This window comes from Pristiophorus japonicus, chromosome 12, assembly GCF_044704955.1.
Source record: "Pristiophorus japonicus isolate sPriJap1 chromosome 12, sPriJap1.hap1, whole genome shotgun sequence".
Lineage (NCBI taxonomy): Eukaryota > Metazoa > Chordata > Chondrichthyes > Pristiophoridae > Pristiophorus > Pristiophorus japonicus.
Genome location: NC_091988.1, coordinates 75402428 through 75420668, shown reverse-complemented (window position 1 = coordinate 75420668; position 18241 = coordinate 75402428). Strand labels below are relative to the sequence as shown.

At 48.7% G+C, this 18241-nt stretch overlaps 2 protein-coding genes across 3 annotated transcripts in view; both read left to right on the top strand.

Annotated features, from left to right (window-relative positions):
* The window catches only part of LOC139277340 (monoglyceride lipase-like), a 73375-nt gene that overhangs the window by 15857 nt on the left and 39277 nt on the right, over positions 1–18241 (top strand). For both annotated transcript variants that reach the window (XM_070895686.1, XM_070895685.1), the window contains exons 3-4: positions 817–923; positions 6918–7054. In XM_070895686.1, coding sequence (XP_070751787.1) covers positions 817–923; positions 6918–7054 — 244 coding nt within the window. The remainder of the gene's footprint in view (positions 1–816; positions 924–6917; positions 7055–18241) is intronic.
* LOC139277341 (uncharacterized) lies at positions 12467–13762 on the top strand. The gene is made up of 2 exons (XM_070895688.1): positions 12467–12535; positions 12822–13762. Exons 1-2 carry the CDS (start codon positions 12478–12480, stop codon positions 13514–13516), a joined length of 753 nt encoding a protein of 250 aa, XP_070751789.1. The 5' UTR covers positions 12467–12477; the 3' UTR covers positions 13517–13762.

Sequence of the window (18241 nt, the reverse complement as noted above, 5' to 3'; positions counted from 1 at the left end):
CACAGTTCCCAGCTTCTCACCATTTAGAAAATACTGTAATCTATCTTTGTTGAGTCCAAAGTGGACGACCTCACACTTTCCCACATTGAACTCCATCTGCCAGCTTCGCCCGCTCACTGAATCTCATCTGTCCCTTTGGGATAAAGGCCAAAAGCTGTGACACAATGGGCCTCAGAACTGTTCTTATTTTAGATCTCCCCCGCCCCCAGACAGTAAACTTGGTTTACTTTTCCTTTGTAATATTGTGTGTTTTCGTTTCCCGAATGTAGCTGAGGTTTTAAACTGACTGGGGCACTCTGGTATTTGAGGAAACCACAACACTGCATCAAAGTCACTGGAGACACACAACACATACAGAAAGTTATCTGAATAGTCACAGGGCTACGCAGGCTGGCCCGGAATCTCCCCGATTTACAATGCTTACAGGCTGAGAGAGGAGAAAAACATTGAAAATAAACAGCAAATGCTGAAAAACTGAAATAAAAACAGGAAATGCTGGAGAAACACAGCAGGTCTGTCAGCATTTATCCCAAGCAATTAAAGCACAGCTGAGAGATTCCTTCATAAACTGAGCGGGACACAGAGGATGAGAGACACAGAGAGAGAAAGAGGTGAGAGAGAGAGATTTAAGTATGAAGGTAACAAAAGCATGGAGGAGGGTTTCAGCACCGGATGGGCTGAGGCAGGGGTGGGGACTGGCGCTATTACGACTGTGAAATCAGTGTTGAATGACAGAGTTTTAGCGTGACTTGTTTTACGGTGAAGATGATGCTTGCTGTTCCGTTGCTCAATTCTTCTTCCACCAAATCCTTCCAGGGCTCTAGTGATGATAGTACATGGTGCAGCAGAACACAGCGGCCGCTACACGAAAGTTGTCGAGATGCTCGTTAATCAATCCCTGTTTGTATTTGCGCATGATCACGGTAAGAACTGTCTGCCGGCTCGTAACATCAGGAATGTGTTTATTTGCAGACTTTCTTTTGAAGGCAAGTGACTGCCGTACACACTAGACAATTGCTCCAATATGTTGTTCTTTACTGTTGATTTCACCTTCTCCCTCAACCATGAACTCCTAAACTCACATTTTACCCAAATTGATCTGTCACAAAACGTTGAATGGACCTCTAAAAAAAACATGGACTGGATCGTTCACAAAAACATGGCTTAGATAAGGGCTCATGGGGTTGGGGGTAATATATTAGCATGGATAGAGGACCGTTTAACAGACAGAAAACAGAGAGTCAGGATAAACGGGTAATTTTCGGGTTGGCAGGCTGTAAGTAGTGGGGTGCCAGAAGGATCAGTGCTTGGACCTCAGCTAATTACAATCTATATCAATGACTTAGATGAAGGGACTGAATGCAATGTATCCAAGTTTGCTAATGATAGAAAACAAGCTGGGAAAGTAAGCTGTGAGGACACAAAGAGGGTGCAATTGGCCCGTGCCCCGATTGGGGGCGGTAACCTGCTCGGGATAGTACTTCCTGCGCCCGGCGTGGAAGCCCCGATCTAGCTGATGAATTGGGCTCACTGCCCCTCACAAGAAGTGCAGCGCAATCTCGCGTGCCCCATTTCTTTAGCGGCGGTTCCAGCGCTACGCGGATGCTCAAAGGGGAGGGCCACTGCTCACTCGACAAGGCCTCTGCTCACCACCAGGGCAGCGTGGTACCAGGGCTGCAGCCCGGTACCCAAAACGGAGAGCTGCGCTGCACGATGGTAGCCCGGACCACACTAGGGGAGGAAACGATACAACCGAGAGTCAGTAAAACGAGCGAGATGGCAGCGCAGGGAGCTGGCGACCTCCCCTTTAACTTCTGCCCCGCGAGCGGATGTCGACCCGCTTCTCGACCCGCAAAGCTGGCGCTGACACCCGCTCGCGCCAGCTTCATGGGGCAACATCCACCGCGGGACGGAAAGGGGTTGGTGCGGGACGCTACCTGTGAGGCGTGGCGCTGCACTGGCCGGTAGCACCCCCCACCCCACCTCACCTGTCCCCAACCCTGGGCAAAGAGTATTTACATTCCGTTAGCATCCCCTGAAGGCGCTAATGGGCATCACAAAATGGATCAATTTTGCTCCCAAAGAAACAGTAAAGGGATGTAGACAGGTTAAGTGAGTCGGCAATAAGGTGGAGAGATCCCGTGCAGGCAGTTCACCGACTCTTACACTGGGTGCTGCGCATGCGCAGAAATCTGACTGGGCCGCGCAGGAGGCAGGGCAACTTACGGGGGATGTGGGTCAATAGGTCAACTAATAGAGTTTTTCAAAATGGTGAGAGGTTTTCATAGAGTAGATCGAGAAAACCAATTCCCTCTGGTGGGTGGATGAACAACTAGATTTAAAATCATTGCAAACGATCCAGAGAGATGAGGAGACATTTCTTCACTCAGAGTTGTCAGGATCTGGAACGCTCTACCTGAAAATGTGGTGGGAGCTGATTTGATAAATAATTTTAAGTTGAACAAGTGCTTGAGGATGAGGAACTTACAGGGTTCCGTACAAAACGCGGGGACGATGGGCTGAATGGCCTCCTCCTGCGCTGTAAGTTTCTGTGATTCTCATCTCCCACTCACCAATTTTTATACTGCACTAAATCCCCCTGGTACTGGCAGCAACGGGTCTTCCCATTGGCTGGAGGCCTGAATCAATCCAAGAGAGCTTACCTTCGGGACCCTGCTGGCTGAGTGTGGGGAGCGGGCACCTGGGCACCTCTGCAGCCTGCGTCTTTGCAGCTCCTGAAAGTGCTGATCCTTGTCGGGGCTCTGCCCTTTGCGTCTGGGTCGAGACATGTGAGTGACAGCAGACAATCATCCGTGTAGGGCATCGCAGCAAAACCCGATCTCATTTTCACCTGACAGAAAAACTTGTATATTTTTCATCTTTCACAACCTCAGGATGTCCCAAAATGCTTTACAGCCAATGAAGCACTTTCTATGCTGAAGTGCAGTCACTGTTATGCTATGGGATCTTTTACATTCACCTCAGAGAGCAGATGGGACCTCGGTTTAACATTTCCTCCAAGAAGCAGCAGCTCAGACAATGCAGCATTCCCTCAGCACTGCAGTGTTGGCCTAGATTTTGCGCTCAAGTCTCTGGAGTGGGACTTGAACCCACAACCTTTTGATTCAGAGGCGAGGGTGCTATTCATTGAGCCACCAGTGTATCTGTAGGTGTGTAGCAGATTTCTCTGTGTTATTTCTGAAACGAGCCATTTTGATAGTGGGCCGGTCATCAGCCTGACTCGCAAAGCCGTACCAGGAGAGCTGGAAGACTGGCCTTTAGTCTGGCTCCTACCTGTCGACCTGTCTGGCTTGGGCAGCCTGACCAGGAGTTATCCTGCTGGCTGGGTCATAGGAATGCTCAGGCCTTCCCACCACCTCAAGGTGCAGTCCCTTGGGAAGGAGCACAGTGCAGGCACAAACTGGGATCTTCCCGATCTGTACAGCTCAGCCTGGCAGCTATTATTTCAGTATAAAATCTCAGTTCTTTCAGGTACCTGATGTGCAGCCAGCAAGCTCAGCACTTGGATTGACTTTGATCTGTATAACCTGGGCTCTTAAAACAGAATATCGACTCAGATCTGTCTGAATTTCTGTACGGTCTATCAACGGGAAGCACACTTATTTTAATAATGTCAGAACAGGCTAACAACATCAAGTGTAAAACTTAATTTGACGCATTCAGTGTTGTTTACTCGATTAGGGATGAAATATTCAAAAGTGATTTGAATATATACCTGAAAAGGATAAGTAAATGATATGCTCGATAAAGAAAAATTGGCAGGTCCATGGGGAAAAGAGCAGGGGGAGTGAGACAAATGGGATAACTCTATCAAGGAGTCAGTGCAGTCAAGCTGGGCCCTAAGGCCTCTTTCTGTGCTGTAAAAATCTTTACGCAGAGAATAGAAGTTAGAGTTTCGGATGAGCTCAAGTTTGTGGAGGGTGAAAGGTGGGAGGGCCGACGGGAGAGCTTTGCAATAGTCGAGTCTGGAGAGAACAAAAACACGGATGAGTGCTCGGGCAGGAGATTGTGCAGATAAATGCAAATGAGGCTTGGGAGATAAATTGGTCCAGGTCTCATGCTGAGGAATCTATGGAGATCCCCGCACACCTCGAATGTGACCCAAAGCAACTACAACACTGGCATCTCTCCGACAATGTGGGAAACTGCCCAGGTATGCCCTGTCCACAAAAAGCAGGGCAAATCCAATCTGGCCAATTATCGCCCCATCAGTCTACTCTCAATCATCAGCAGAGTGATGGAAGGTGTCGTCAACAGTGCTATCAAGTGGCACTTACTCACCGATAACCTGCTCACCGATGCTCAGTTTGGGTTTCAGCCATCACCACTCGGCTCCAGACCTCATTACAGCCTTGGTCCAAACATAGACAACAGAGAGCTGAATTCCAGAGGTGAGGTGATTGCCCTTGACATCAAGACAGCATTTGACCGAGTGTGGTATCAAGGAGCCCTAGTTAAACTGAAGTCAATGGGAATCAAAGGGTAAACTCTCCACTGGCTGGAGTCACACCTAGCACATAAAACGATGTTTGTGGTGGTTGGAAGTTAATTATCTTAGTCCCAGGAGTTCCTCAGGCAGTGTCCTAGGCCCAACTATCTTCAGCTGCATCATCAATGATCTTCCCTCCATCATAAGATCAGAAGTGGGGATGTTCGCTGATGATTGCACAGTGGTCAGTTCCATTCACAACTCTTCAGATAATGATACAGTCCGTGCCAGCAGGTAGCAAGACCTAGACGACATTCAGACTTGGGCTGATAGTGACAAGTAACATTCACGCTACATAAGTGCTATGAAATGACTATCACAAACAAGAGAGAGTTCAACCACGGCCCCTTAACATTCAATGGCATTACCATTGCCAAATTCCCCACCATCAACATCCTGGGGGGTCAACAATGACCAGAAACTTAACTGGAACAGCCACATAAATACTGTGGCTACAAGAGCACGTCAGAGGCTGGGTATTCACCTCCAAACTCCTCAAATCCTTTCCATTTTCTACAAGCACCCCATCCACCACCCATTCACACCCTCCACCACCGGCGCACCGTGGCTGCGGTGTGTACCATCTACAAGATGCACTGCAGCAAATCACCAAGGCTTCTTTGGCAACATTTCCCAAAGCTGCGACCTCTACCACCTAGAAGGACAAGGGCAACAGGCGCATGGGAACACCCCCACCTCCAAGTTCCCCTCCAAGTCACACACCATCCTGACTTGGAAATATATCGGCCGTTCCTTTATCGTCGCTGGGGCAAATCCTGGAATTCCCTCCCTAACAGCACTGTGGGAGCACCTTCACCACACGGACTGCAGCGGTTCAAGAAGGCGGCTCACCACCACCTTCTCAGGGCAGTTAGGGATGGGCAATAAATGCCGGCGACACCCACATTCCAGGAACGAATAAAAACACATTAAATCCGGGCTCTTATGTTTTACAACAGCGTCCGTTTCTATAGTACTCCATACACGTAGGAAGAAGTCTCAAAGCCTGTCGATGTCAGGGAGGCAGAACATTAGACACTGAGCAAGTTGTGGGGAAGGGAAGGGTAACATGGAGATGACTGGGGGTCTGGAGCTGTGTTTTGAGGAGGATTTTAACAGTTGGGAATAAAGTGGCTAGGCAGAGGGAACTAGGCGGGGAGCTTCAAAGGGCAGGTGTGAAGTGGCTGAAGGAGCAACTCCAGGGTTATGGTGGAGGGGCCTCTCTTTGCTCCCAGGTTTATTCCCCCGCCCCAAGATGGCCTTGACTCCTGCCGAGTGTAGTTCCGTAGGCTCCAATTGAGTCGACCCCATGTGTGAGGCCAGACAGGCAGTGTTGTGGGCCTGCTTGACTGGGAAAGGACCAAGTCCCACCCTGTACTCAACCCCAATGTCCACGAACACACACCTCCCATCAGGGGTCACTGGAGAAGGACTTCTGGTGGGACTGAGGCCGTTTAGAGCACCCCAACTGCCGCCCAAGCTGATAAGGGTAGACTCAGCAATGCCCAGCGAGCGAACCTGGGATCTTCCTGTGCTTTGGGGGCGGGCTACTTCTCCACGGCGGTGAAATGACCCACAGGGGGAACCCAAATACTTGTCAATTTTCTTTTGAAAGCACAGAATTCTTCAGGGTCGCTAGTGACGTAATTATATTATGTGATGCCTCATTCCACATCCCCGCCAGTTACTGACGAAGGGAAAGTCCCAGTTACATTTTTAAAAAGTGTCAAAAAATTCCCCAATACCGATTAGATCGGAGCCTCCAGCCTTGTATCGCAGACAATAAGATCTGAGGTTAGCTTCTCTGATTAACTAGAGCATCAGTTTATGAAGGGATAACATAGTCGTGGCTCAGTGGATAGCACTCTTGCCTCATCAGAAGGTTGTGCACTCGAGTTTCACGGACACTCCAGTGCAGTACTGAGGGAGCGCTGCACTGTCTGAGGTGCCGTGTTTCGGGTGGTACGTTAAACTGAGGCCCCATCTGCCCTCTCAGCTGGATGTAAAAGATCCCTCAGCACTATTTTGAAGAAGAGCAGGGGAGTTCTCCCCAGTGTCCTGGGCCAATATTTACTAAATCAGATTGTCTGGTCATCATCACATTGCTGTTTGAGGGAGCTTGCTGTGAGCAAATTGGCTGCCAAGTTTCCATGTTACTACAGTGACTGCGCTTCAAAAAGGACCTCATTGGCTGTAAAGCGCTTTGAGATGTCCGATGGTCATGAAAGGCGCTATATAAATGCAAGTCTTCCTTTCTTTATGTGACAGTAGTTTTACAACATTAGCCCCAGCTGAGGAGAGTGATCTGAGCACTCTCCTGGTCCGTACGCCTCACTGAGCCTTTGAGAGATCTCTCCACCCCATTGTTTAATGCCTCTATCTATTGTTCTTTTCCCTCCTTACGCAGTTGGCCATGGGCAGAGTGAAGGCAAGCGGATGGCTGTGTCTGATTTCAGCGTATATGTCCGGGACTGCCTGCAGCACATTGACATTGTGAAGACCCATCACTCATGCCTAAAGCTTTTCCTATTTGCACATTCCATGGTAAGTGGCCCGTTGGAACAAAATGGAATGAATTTGCACATTATTCTATTTTATTACCTTTTCTATATATCTATATGAGAAGAGGGCAGGTAAATAACTGCTTGTAGGTTGTCTCCAGTGCTACATTAGCAGCTCTACCACATTATGCCTTGTAAGCTATGCCCCTGGGAGTTCATTCCCTCTGCTCGTTCCCCACCCCACCCCGCCATCAGTGGCAGAGTCTTCAGCCTCCACATCCCAAGAGTCTGGAATTCTCTTTCTACATCCCTTCACCTCGCCACCTCTTCCCCCCCACCGCACCCCCCTCCCCCCCCTCCGGCCCACCGTCACCCACCACCTCCCGCCTTCCCAAGGAGTCACGGAAAGAGCGAGGCGCTGCTCTGTAGACTAGCAGAGTGACACACCGGCCATCACTGATCCCCTCTACCTTCGATTCTCTCTCCTCTCCTCCTCCAGGGTACAGTTCCATGGGTGCCGGCTGCTCACTCGCCGTACACATGAGCCGAGACGTTCAGGGGCCCAATCGCCAGCCCTCTCTGCGTCGCTTCCCACCCAATGGAAACAAAGATCGGCTACGGTGTGGGACGGGCGGCCGATTCACGATCAGCCGGTTTCGTGCTCCTGGCGTTGACCCATTTCACCCCTCAGACATCTGAGAGCTGTTCGACCGTGTGGGTATCACACCTGAGCCCAATCCTGTCCTCACCTCACCTCATTGGCCACTGATCAGGAGTGGGAACGTGTAGTAAGAGGAGGAGTGGGGCCGATTAGTGACCAAAAAGGAGAGCTACACATGGAGTGTATGGCTGAGGTATTAATGAGTACTTTGCATCTGTCTTCACCAAGGACATAGTAAAGGAGGAGGTAGGTGTGGGTCAGGGGTAGAAATCATTGGAGTTCAGAAGAATGAGAGGTGATCTTTGTCATGTATTCTACATGATTACTGCTTGTACTATTACAAGGTGTGCCACTAGAGAGCACCACAGTGGGAGACTTGTAGGTTGCCTGTACAGGTGTGCCAGGCCGAGTATAAAAGGCAGGCCACCAGGTGTGATCCTCACTCTGGAGTTACATTAAATGGACTAAGGTCACTACAGTTCAAGCACAACACACTGTCTCGTGGAGTCATTATTAGAGCATCTGAAGACATAACAATTGGCGACAAGATTACGGACCTTCACGTGAAAATGGCTACTCTTGGTACGTTGCAGCAGTTCGCCGATGGTGATGATAGGGAAGCCTTTGTGGAGAGGCTCGACCATCTCTTCACAGCAAACGACCTGGCAGGCAATAATCCGGCCACACTGGCTGATAAGCGCAGAGCTATCCTGCTAATAAGTTGTGGGCCCACTGTTTATGGCCTTGTCAGGGACTTGATGGCACCAGGGAAGACAACGACCAAGACATACGAGGAGCTTGTAAAGCTAATCCAAGAACAACTCAAGCCCAAAGAGAGCATCCTCACAGCCAGACACCAGTTTTATACATACCGACGGCCCGAAGGCCAGGAGATCGCAAAATATGCTGCAGACCTCAGGAGGCTGGTGGCACCATGTGATTTTGGCGACCACCTCACCGAAGTGCTGTGAGATATCTTTGTCATTGGAATCGGCCATGAGGGCCTTCTTCATAAACTAATATCTGTGGACACCACAGTCACACTACAGAAGGCCATCTCCGTAAGGCAAGCATTCATGACCTCGACCTGCGGCTCTAGGCGGATGATGCATCATCAGGACTTAAACCCGGCAAGTACTATGCACAGAGTGGCACCTTTTAGAGGCTGGTCTGTAGAACGTGTCGAACAGGGGAGGGAGAACAGGCCCTCGAGTCTGCCGAGGGGTGCTAATCGAGTAGCACCATGCTGGCATTGTGGAGGAAATCACAGGGCTCACCAGTGCCATTTTAAAGACTATGTATGCAAAAGCTGCAGCACAAAGGGCCGCCCCCAGCGAATGTGTAAAACAAATATGACTCACTGTGTCGACGAAGAGTCTGCAGATGGCCATGAATCCAGCGTGGATTATGAAGCGATACTCAGAGAGGCAGCTCAGCCCCACGATGAGGTGTATGGCATGTTTACCTGCACCACCGAATGTTCTCCGTTGAGGATAGAAGTCGAGATAAATGGCGTTCCAGTCTTCATGGAAGTGGACATGGGGGCGAGCCACCCAGTAATGAATCAAGAAGCCTTTGAGAGACTATGGGACAATCAGGCTGAATGACCCAAGTTGGTCCCGACTCAGGCAAAGCTGTGCACCTACACCAATGAACTTATCCCAGTCGTTGGTAGTGCGGATGTAAAGGTACTCCATGATGGCACAGTGCACAAGTTACCCCTATGGATTGTTGCAGGTGATGGACCAACGCTACTCGGAAGAAGGTGGATGGAGAAGATCCATTGGAGCTGGGAAGACTTCATCCCTCTAGCGATCGACATCCCCTGCACTCAGAGGCAAAACAAGCCCTCACCTGAGGTCGGATCCGGCACCAGAGAGCAGGCCAACACAGCACCCGGGGCACAGACCACTCAGCATGCCTGCCTGGAGGTGATCCAGCCGAGACGACACGAACGCACCTTCTAGGCTCCAGTGGCAGGATTCCGGAGGAAGAGAATCGGACCCAGAGGCGACTTCTCAGCTTCAGTGGGGGAATCCGGGGAGAGGAGGATCACAGCAGTCGACATTGTTGGTGAAAAAAAGATGGCGCCCAAACCACGAGGTGAGGCGCTGAAGAAAAAGATGGCGGCGGCCAGACCACGAAGTGCAGCGCTGATGGAGCAACATGTGGCATCAACCGAAGAAGAGGATTGGGGTAAAGATAGTAAAGCTCTCTTAAAGGAGGCCTGCAACTCACCATTCTTAAAGGGACAGTTCCATACTCACAATCAATGTAAGAGCAACTGTGAGTTAGATGTAAAATGTGTTATTGATGATCAGAGTTGTGTATATGCAATAAGCAAAGTAAAGTCGCGCGATTGCAATCAGAGCTACAGGTTATGTACAATAAGTAATGAAACGTTGTGCAATGTAGAATTTCAACTGCATACAGTCAATGCAGCAGGCAAACATCCATCGGGAGCACACAGGTTCAGCGAGCTACCCAATGCTGTAGCCTGCGTCCCTGGGACCAGAGTGATGCACCACGGAGTGTGGCCACAAGCAACTGATATATACAAGCTGCAGAGCAAGCGATCTCAGGAGGGCAACGGCAACGGTATCAATACCCTGCCCCCGATAGGCTCCACCTTTCAGGCACCAGATGGCACCAAACGCCACGAGCCTGAAAGAGCAAACTGTACTAAGGCGCAGCCCCCAGACCCTATCATCACCAAGACTACACCCGGGAACGAAGGGTCACCCACAATGGGTCTCCCAAATGGGACTGGAACCAGCCAGGATCCCAATCCAAATTACGCCCAGGCAAGCGAGTCAGCAGTTCCCTGTACACTGCTAGACGACTGCTCCTCAGGGAGCAGCAGCGACCTGGGGCGCAAGGAGAGGACAGGGAGGTCACAGGCATTGGTGAACCTGCCCGATGCTAGGAGCAACGACAAAAGCTCCAAGAGCAGGCAACTTGAGCCAGCCGGGTTCCCACCGTGCTGCCATCAGACTACCTGGATACCATCCAGCAGTTCTGGCACTAGTTTGTCCTCACGCACCGGGCTGGCCCCAGCACTGACTCCAGGTATATTCCACCATTCAAATGTACTTACCTCACCACGGTACCACGAATGCAATACTGTAAATGCAAATTTTTTTTGGACTTGAATGTAATGAATGTAATGAGCCAACGGCACAATCTGTATGTGGGGGGGGCGGGGGGGAGAGAATGAAGTGGTCATGGACACACAAACAGAAACCACCAGCAAATCTACTGCCAACGAAACACCACCTACTCACCCAAGATGGAAACGACCCTCCAAGGGTCAACCAGATAGAACTAAGCCCAGAGCACAGTCAATGCAAAGGCGATTTGCACTAAAGACTTGGGGGAGAGTGATGTCATGTATCCGACATTGTTACTGCTTGTACTATTACAAGGTGTGCCACTAGAGTGCACCGCAGTGGGAGACTTGTAGGTTACCTGTACAGGTGTGCCAGCCCGAGTATAAAAGGCAGGTCACCAGGTGTGATCCTCACTCTGGAGTTACATTAAATGGACTAAGGTCATTACAGTTCAAGCACAACACATTGTCTTGTGTAGTCATTACTGGAGCATCTGAAGACATAACAATCTTATTGAAACTTATATGATAATGAGGGGGCTCGACAAGGTGGATGCAGAGAGGATATTTCCACTCATAGGGGAACTAAAACTAGGGTACATAGTGCTAGAACCCCCACTTTTGTGGTTATCGCCCAAAAATGGGCATTATTTCCGGCGTGGGCGGTAAAAAAGGGTTTTCAGATCGGCAGCTTCTCGCCCATTCTCAAAACAGCTAGTTTACATTTTTGAAAATGGACGTTACCGCGAGCGAAGTCAAATGGGCGGTAGCGTAAAATTTTTCTGGCTTTCTGCTGTAAAGTGTGGCCGTCCTTAGCAACGGCATGGCAACGCTCGATTCCCACGATTCTGGAGGTCAAGGGTCACCATGACATGCGCAGAAGAGGAGACAAAGAGAGAGGGAGCTCAGAGGGACTTAAGGTGTGTCTGGGTGTGGTGTGGCTGCTTTGAGAGGAAGGAGGAAGACTTTAGCAAGTAGGCAAACAAAAATTAGCTGTTACCAGCCACATATTTGACAGAATTTGCCCCATAATGGAGGGAGACGAGGAGGCATCTCAGCACGCTATGGAGACTGACGCTGGAGAGAGTAGTGAGGTGGGAAAGGAACACATTGGAGGCCAGGAGGTTCTCGGATGAGGCAAATGCCTCCCTTCTGCAGGAGGTCGAGTCATGCTGGGGTGATTTGACACAGGGAGGGTGTGGGAAGCCCACCCCAAAGACCTACCAGAGGATATGGACCGAGATAGCAAAGGTGGTCTCGTCGGCGACCAACGAGGTGCGTGAGGGCAATCGATGCTGCAAACGATGGATCCGCAAGAGTAAGCATTACATTGATTTACATGTACTTATGTATTTATATAATTTGATTTGTAACAGTCATGAGTGACTATCAGCAGATGTGAGGTCTTCCACTTTGACCGCGAATGTTTTACTCAACGTCTGCAGTCATGGTGTACGTCTTTCGGTAAAGAATGATAATAATCATAATAATCATGATTACATCTGTCGTTTATGTCTTGTATCAGTGTCTGCGACAATACCTAGCAATGATATCACGCAATGATCTCATGCTATGTCGTCCTGGTATCTTTTACAGAAGAAACTATCGATGATGAGGTCCCAGCAGAGGCGAACGGGTGGGGGGGCCACCTGTCCCCAGTGACATCACTGAGATGGAGGAGCGAGTGCTCACACCCATGGGGAAGCACACCCGGACAGCCACGGACACATCTGCAGCCCCTAAAGTGATGCCACGTGAGTAAAGCTTTCACCATTGTGTGATCTAAAGTCAATAGATGCTACACCAATTCATATCCGACCAATCATATATGATAGATGATTTCTAAAAGTGTCATATAAATAATGCTGGCCTCATGAAAATCATTGGAATGCAAATGTGTTGATGGTCATGAAATGTGACATCTGTGATGATTTTGAGCGCAGTGGTGCTTTTGTCGTGCATATGCTGTGTGTAGCGCTGGACTTACCTTGTCACCCTAGCACCCCTTTCTCCTCTAATAACCTCATTTATGTCTTGCAGCTCAGCCAGCAGCGCAGCCCCAGGCAAGGACACAGAGGCCAGAAGGTGGGGGCGCGGGGCAGGAGTCGGCGGACGATCCTACTAGATCTGGTGCTGAGGAGTTCCGATTGTCGCCCATCAATCCGCTGGGTCTGTTCTCAACGGATGAGAGCGCGGACTTCGAAGAACCTGCATTGCCACGCTCCAGAAGCCATTCCACCCCAAGGCCATCTCGTGGTCCTCCGGTCATTCTCGCCTCCAATCTGGAGGTGCCGGTCCCAAGCACCTCTCCACTGGGCACCCCATTTGTCCCCAGGATGGCGCCGACCCCGCGGAGGCCTCGTGGACGCGGAAGGTCTGTTCCACGAGCGCGACATGACAGCGGAGAGATGGTACAGTTGTCCAGGAGGACTGCAGACATTGGTGACCAGCTCATCGAAGCACTGGGGGGCATATCCCGACAGCTGGCCACCATGACCGAGTACTTTCCATGCATGGTGGAGTCCCTGGCTGCGATAGCCAGGAACACTGCTGCCACTGGCCTCCCAGTGGTCCCCGAGTGCAGCACTCCACTCCTAGGTTCCGCCTCACCCCTGCGAACGACAGATGAGAGCAAGGACCAAGATCTTGCTTCTGCATCAGAGAATGTTGCCCCATCGGCACCTCCTGCTCCCGTACCCGTGCAACCACCGCATCTGCCTTCACCCCCCCAATGAGGCACTGCCTGAGGAGCTCCTCGGCCAGGCGCCGTGGAACGAGGAGGGGAAAGGGTAGAGGTGTGGAGAAGGAGAGGGGGAAAGGAAAGTGAGGTGCATGTGCGCAGATGATGGCTATGTTATATCTCCATCTGAATGTATGCAATTTGTTGTAATGTATTGGGGCTGGGGACCACGTTCCTGCTTTGCCTTTGTATTCTGTGTTGGTGGACATGTTGAACATGTGATTTATGGCAATGGTGGAAAAAGTTGGGTGTTGGCGGGGGTTGGGTGTTATTGTCTGTGATACTTATGATTTCAGACCAATGTTGGTATTAAACTTTTGTTATTGAACGTAACCTTGTTGCGCATTGTCTCAGATAGCTGGACCATTACACACTGGTGATTCCTTACCATGAAAGGGTTAAATACAACATAACATCAATCAACGTAAACTTTAACTGGCACCAAGGTGATGGGCACCATTGATGTCTGAGCTGCACACACACAGCAGTGTGTCAGCGTTGTCACTCACATCAGCGCTCTTTCAGGTAAATCTTTCCGATATCAGCTCCTCACGTAAGAGTGGGAGTTAACAAATGCCAGCCACACCACTGGCATCCATCCCAGTTAGTTCCACTTTTTTGTGGGCGGTTTTTTGAGCGGGCCGATATTCTGGATGATATGTGTGCGAGCTGGTGAAATTGACAGTGGGCGATCTCCATGGCCACTAGTTTGGGTAAATATGCTCTTTACGACAAAAAGCAGTCACCGGGCGTTAATATTGAATCTCGCCGTTAATTCCGTGAGGAAAGTAACACTGGGTGATAATATGGGCGTTGAAATCGCCCATTCTGCTAATTCCGCCCCAAAAAAGTTGGGCGGGCAGTAATATTTTTTCTCGTCGTTAAGCCCATTGGGAAAATAATGCTCGGCAATAAGTTTCCGAGAAAAGCCCGCCACTTTCCATTGTGTGCCAAAATGGGCGATATATGGGCGTTATACGTCATTTCAGTGGTAAAGTGGGCGTTAAGCATGCAAAAAAAGTGAAGGTTCTAGCCCATAGTTTTAGAATAAGGGGCCGCCCATTTAAAACTGAGATGAGGAGAAATTTCTTCTCTCAGCGGGTTGCAAATCTGTGGAATTCGCTGTCCCAGAGAGCTGTGGAGGCTGGGCCATTGAATATATTTAAGGCGGAGATAGACAGATTTTTGAGCGGGCAGAGAAGTGGAGCTGTGTCCATGATCAGATCAGCCATGATCTTATTGAATGGCGGAGCAGGCTCGAGGGGCCTTATGGCATACTCCTGCTCCTATTACTTATGTACTTATGTACTTATGTAGTTAGAGGAGATACTGGATAGGGATGAGAATTGATAAAGACGAGGTACTAGAAAGGCTTGCTGTATTAAAGTAGATAAGTTACCAGGACCAGATGGGAGGCATCCTGGGCCGCTGAGGGAAGTGAAGGAAGAAATCACAGAGGTACGGGCCACAATCTTCCAATCCTCCTTAGCAACAGGGATGGTACCAGAGGACTGGAGAATTGCAAATGTTACACCCTTGTTCAAAAAGGGTGTAAAGATAAACCCAGAAACAATAATCAGGGACAAAATTAACAGTCAATTGGACAAGTAAAGAAAGCCAGCATGAATTTGCTAAAGGCAAATCATGTTTAACCAACTTGATTGAGTTTTTTGATGAGGTAACAGAGAGGGTTGATGAGGGCAATGCGGGACAGTGGCAGCCTGGACACGAAATTGTCTCAGGGACAGGAAACAGAGAGTAGTGGTGAATGGTTGTTTTTCGGACTGGAGGAAGGTATACAGTGGTGTTCCCCAGGGGTCAGTACTAGGGCCATTGCTTTTCTTTATATATATTAATGACTTGGATGTGGGTGAACAATCACAATTTCAAAATTTGCAGATGACACAAAACTTGGAAGTATAGCGAACAGTGAGGAGGATAGTGGTAGACTTCAAGGCGACAGAGACAGGCTGGTGGAATGGGCAGACACGTGGCAGATGAAATTTAATGCAGAAAAGTGTGAAGTGATACATTTTGGTAGAAAAAATGAGGCGAGGCAATATAAACTAACGGGTTCAATCCTAAAGGATGTGCATGAACAGAGAGACCTAGGGGTATATGTACACAAATCGTTGAAGGTGGCAGGGCAGGTTGAGACAGCGGTTAAAAAAGCATGGGATCCTGGGCTTCATGAATAGAGGTATAGAGTACAAAAGCGTGGAAATTATGATGAACCTGTATAAAACACTGGTTTGGCCTCAACTGGAGTATTGTGTCCAATTCTGGGCACCGCACTTTAGGAAGGATGTGAAGGCCTTAGAGAGGATACAGAAAAAATTTACGAGAATGATTCCAGGGTTGAGGCACTTCAGTTACGGAGATATACTGGAGAAGCTGAGGTTGTTCTCCTTAGAGCAGAGAAGATTAAGAGGAGATTTGATAGCGGTGTTCAAAATCATGAGGGGCCTGCACAGAGTAGATAGAGAGAAACTGTTCTCATTGGCGGAAGGTCGAGAACCAGAGGATACAGATTTAAGGTAAGTGGCAAAAGAACCAAAGGCGACATAAGAAAAAAATTGTTAACATAACGAGTGGTTAGGATCTGGAATGCATGGCCTGAAAGGGTGGTGGAGGCAGACTCAATCACTGCTTTCAAAAGGGAATTGGATAAGTACCTGAAAGAAAAAACTTTGTAGGGCTACGGGGAAAGGACAGGGGAGTGGGACTAGCTGAGGTGCTCTCGCAGAGAGCTGGCACAGGCTCGACGGGCTGAATGGCCTTCCTCCATGCTGTAACCATTCTATGATTCCACAATTCTATGAATGTACAGCACAGAAACAGGGCTTTTGCCCCAACTGGTCCATGCCCCTATCCTTCTTCATCTCACCCCATCACCATGTCTTTGTATTCCTTTCTCCCTCATGTGTTCATCCAGCTTCCCCTTAAATGCACTCATGTTATTCACCTCAACTACTCCATGTGGTAGCAAGTTCCACATTCTAACCACTCTTGAATTCTCCTGAGTTCCTTATTCGATTTATTGGCAACTATCTTAGATTTATGGCCCCGAAATAAACAGGCCTGGAAAAAGAGGAAGCAAAGAAAGACTTACATTTATAAAGCGCCTTTCATGATCTCACGACGTTCCAAAATGCTTTACAGCCAATGAAGTGCTTTTAAAGTGTAGTCACTGTTGGCAAAAGGCGCTGTATAAATGCAAGTCTTTCTTTAATCACTGGGACATGGTTAAGATCAGGAATTCACTGTGTGGGAGAGTTGCAGGCCACAGACCCACGCATCATTACTGGAAGTGGCCCGGGAGCAAGTTACTGGTTTGAACAAACAGTTAGTGAGAATCGCTGATGTAGAGCCGAGGTTTTCAAACATTGAGTCCGCACGAGGAGTGCAAGTGGAGCCCAGCGGGACTGGTGCCTGATTGTAAGGGAAAGGGTGGGGGGGTTGGCAGTGGGAGAGTGTCACATGCAGGTCACTCTCCCAGGACAGAGAGGCTTCAGAATATAATCAACTGAAGTGGCTGTGCTCAGGCTGGAGTTCTGTTTGAAATGCCCAGCTCGTCCATGTTGAAGAGCAACACTTTGTCTCGGGGGGGGGAAAGAAAACAAATCAATGTAGAACGATACAATGCCGACTCAGCAGGGTCCCAATTACTGAAAGGATACAGTCGATAGAAACAGTAAGAGCTGAGGGATGGAGAGTCAGCGAGGTTCCTTGGGAGAGGAGAGTCGGTTTTGATACAGAAAGGGAAAATAAAATACGAGATTAAACTAGCAAGAGACATAAAAACAGACTGTAAAAGCTTCTATATATATGGAAAAAGGAAAAGATTCGCGAAATTATAATGGGAAATAAGGAATTGTCAGAGAATTAAAAAAAATACTTTGTGTCTGTCTTCACGGAAGAAGAAGCAAAAAACCTCCCGGAAATAGTGGAGAACCAAGGGTCTAACGAGAATGAGGAACTGAAAGAAATGAGTATTGGTAAAAAAAAAGTACTGGAGAAATGAATGGGACTGAAAGCCAATAAATCTCCAAGACCTGATGGCCTATATCCTAGGGATTTGAAAGAGGTGGCTATAGAGATAGTGGATGCATTGGTTGTCATCTTCCAAAATTCCATAGATTCTAGAATGGTTCCCCTGGATTGGAAGGTAGAAAATGTAACCCCCTATTTAAGAAAGGAGGGAGAGAGAAAATGGGGAAGTACAGACCAGTTAGTCTTATAGCAGTAGTAGGGAAAATGCTAGAATCTATTATTAAAGATGTGGTAACAGGGCACTTAGAAGTCATAATAGGATTGGGCAGAGTCAACACGGATTTATGAAAGGGAAATCATGTATGACAAATCCGTTAGAGTTTTTTGAGGTTCGAACTAGCAGAATAGATAAGGGAGAATCAGTGGATGTGGTGTATTTGGATTTTCAGAAGGAATTCGATAAGGTGCCACACAAGAGGTTATTAAACAAAATTGGGGCTCATGGGATTGGGAGTAATATACCAGCATGGATTGAAGATTGGTTAACGGTTAGAAAACAGAGAGTAGGAATAAACGGGTCATTTTCGGGTTGGCAGCCTGTAACTAGTGGGGTACCGCAGGTATCAGAGCTTGGATCTCAGCTACTCACAATCTATATCAATGATTTGGATGAGGGGACCAAATGTAATATATTCAGGTTTGCTGATGATACAATGCTTGGTGGGAA

What these genes read in the sequence shown, in the direction of transcription:
- LOC139277341 (XM_070895688.1), top strand. Translation starts at nt 12,478, where the DNA reads ATGGGGAAGCACACCCGGACAGCCACGGACACATCTGCAGCCCCTAAA. An exon ending in AGCCCCTAAAGTGATGCCAC is followed by an intron (nt 12,536 to 12,821) that starts GTGAGTAAAGCT and finishes TATGTCTTGCAG; the next exon opens with CTCAGCCAGCAGCGCAGCCC.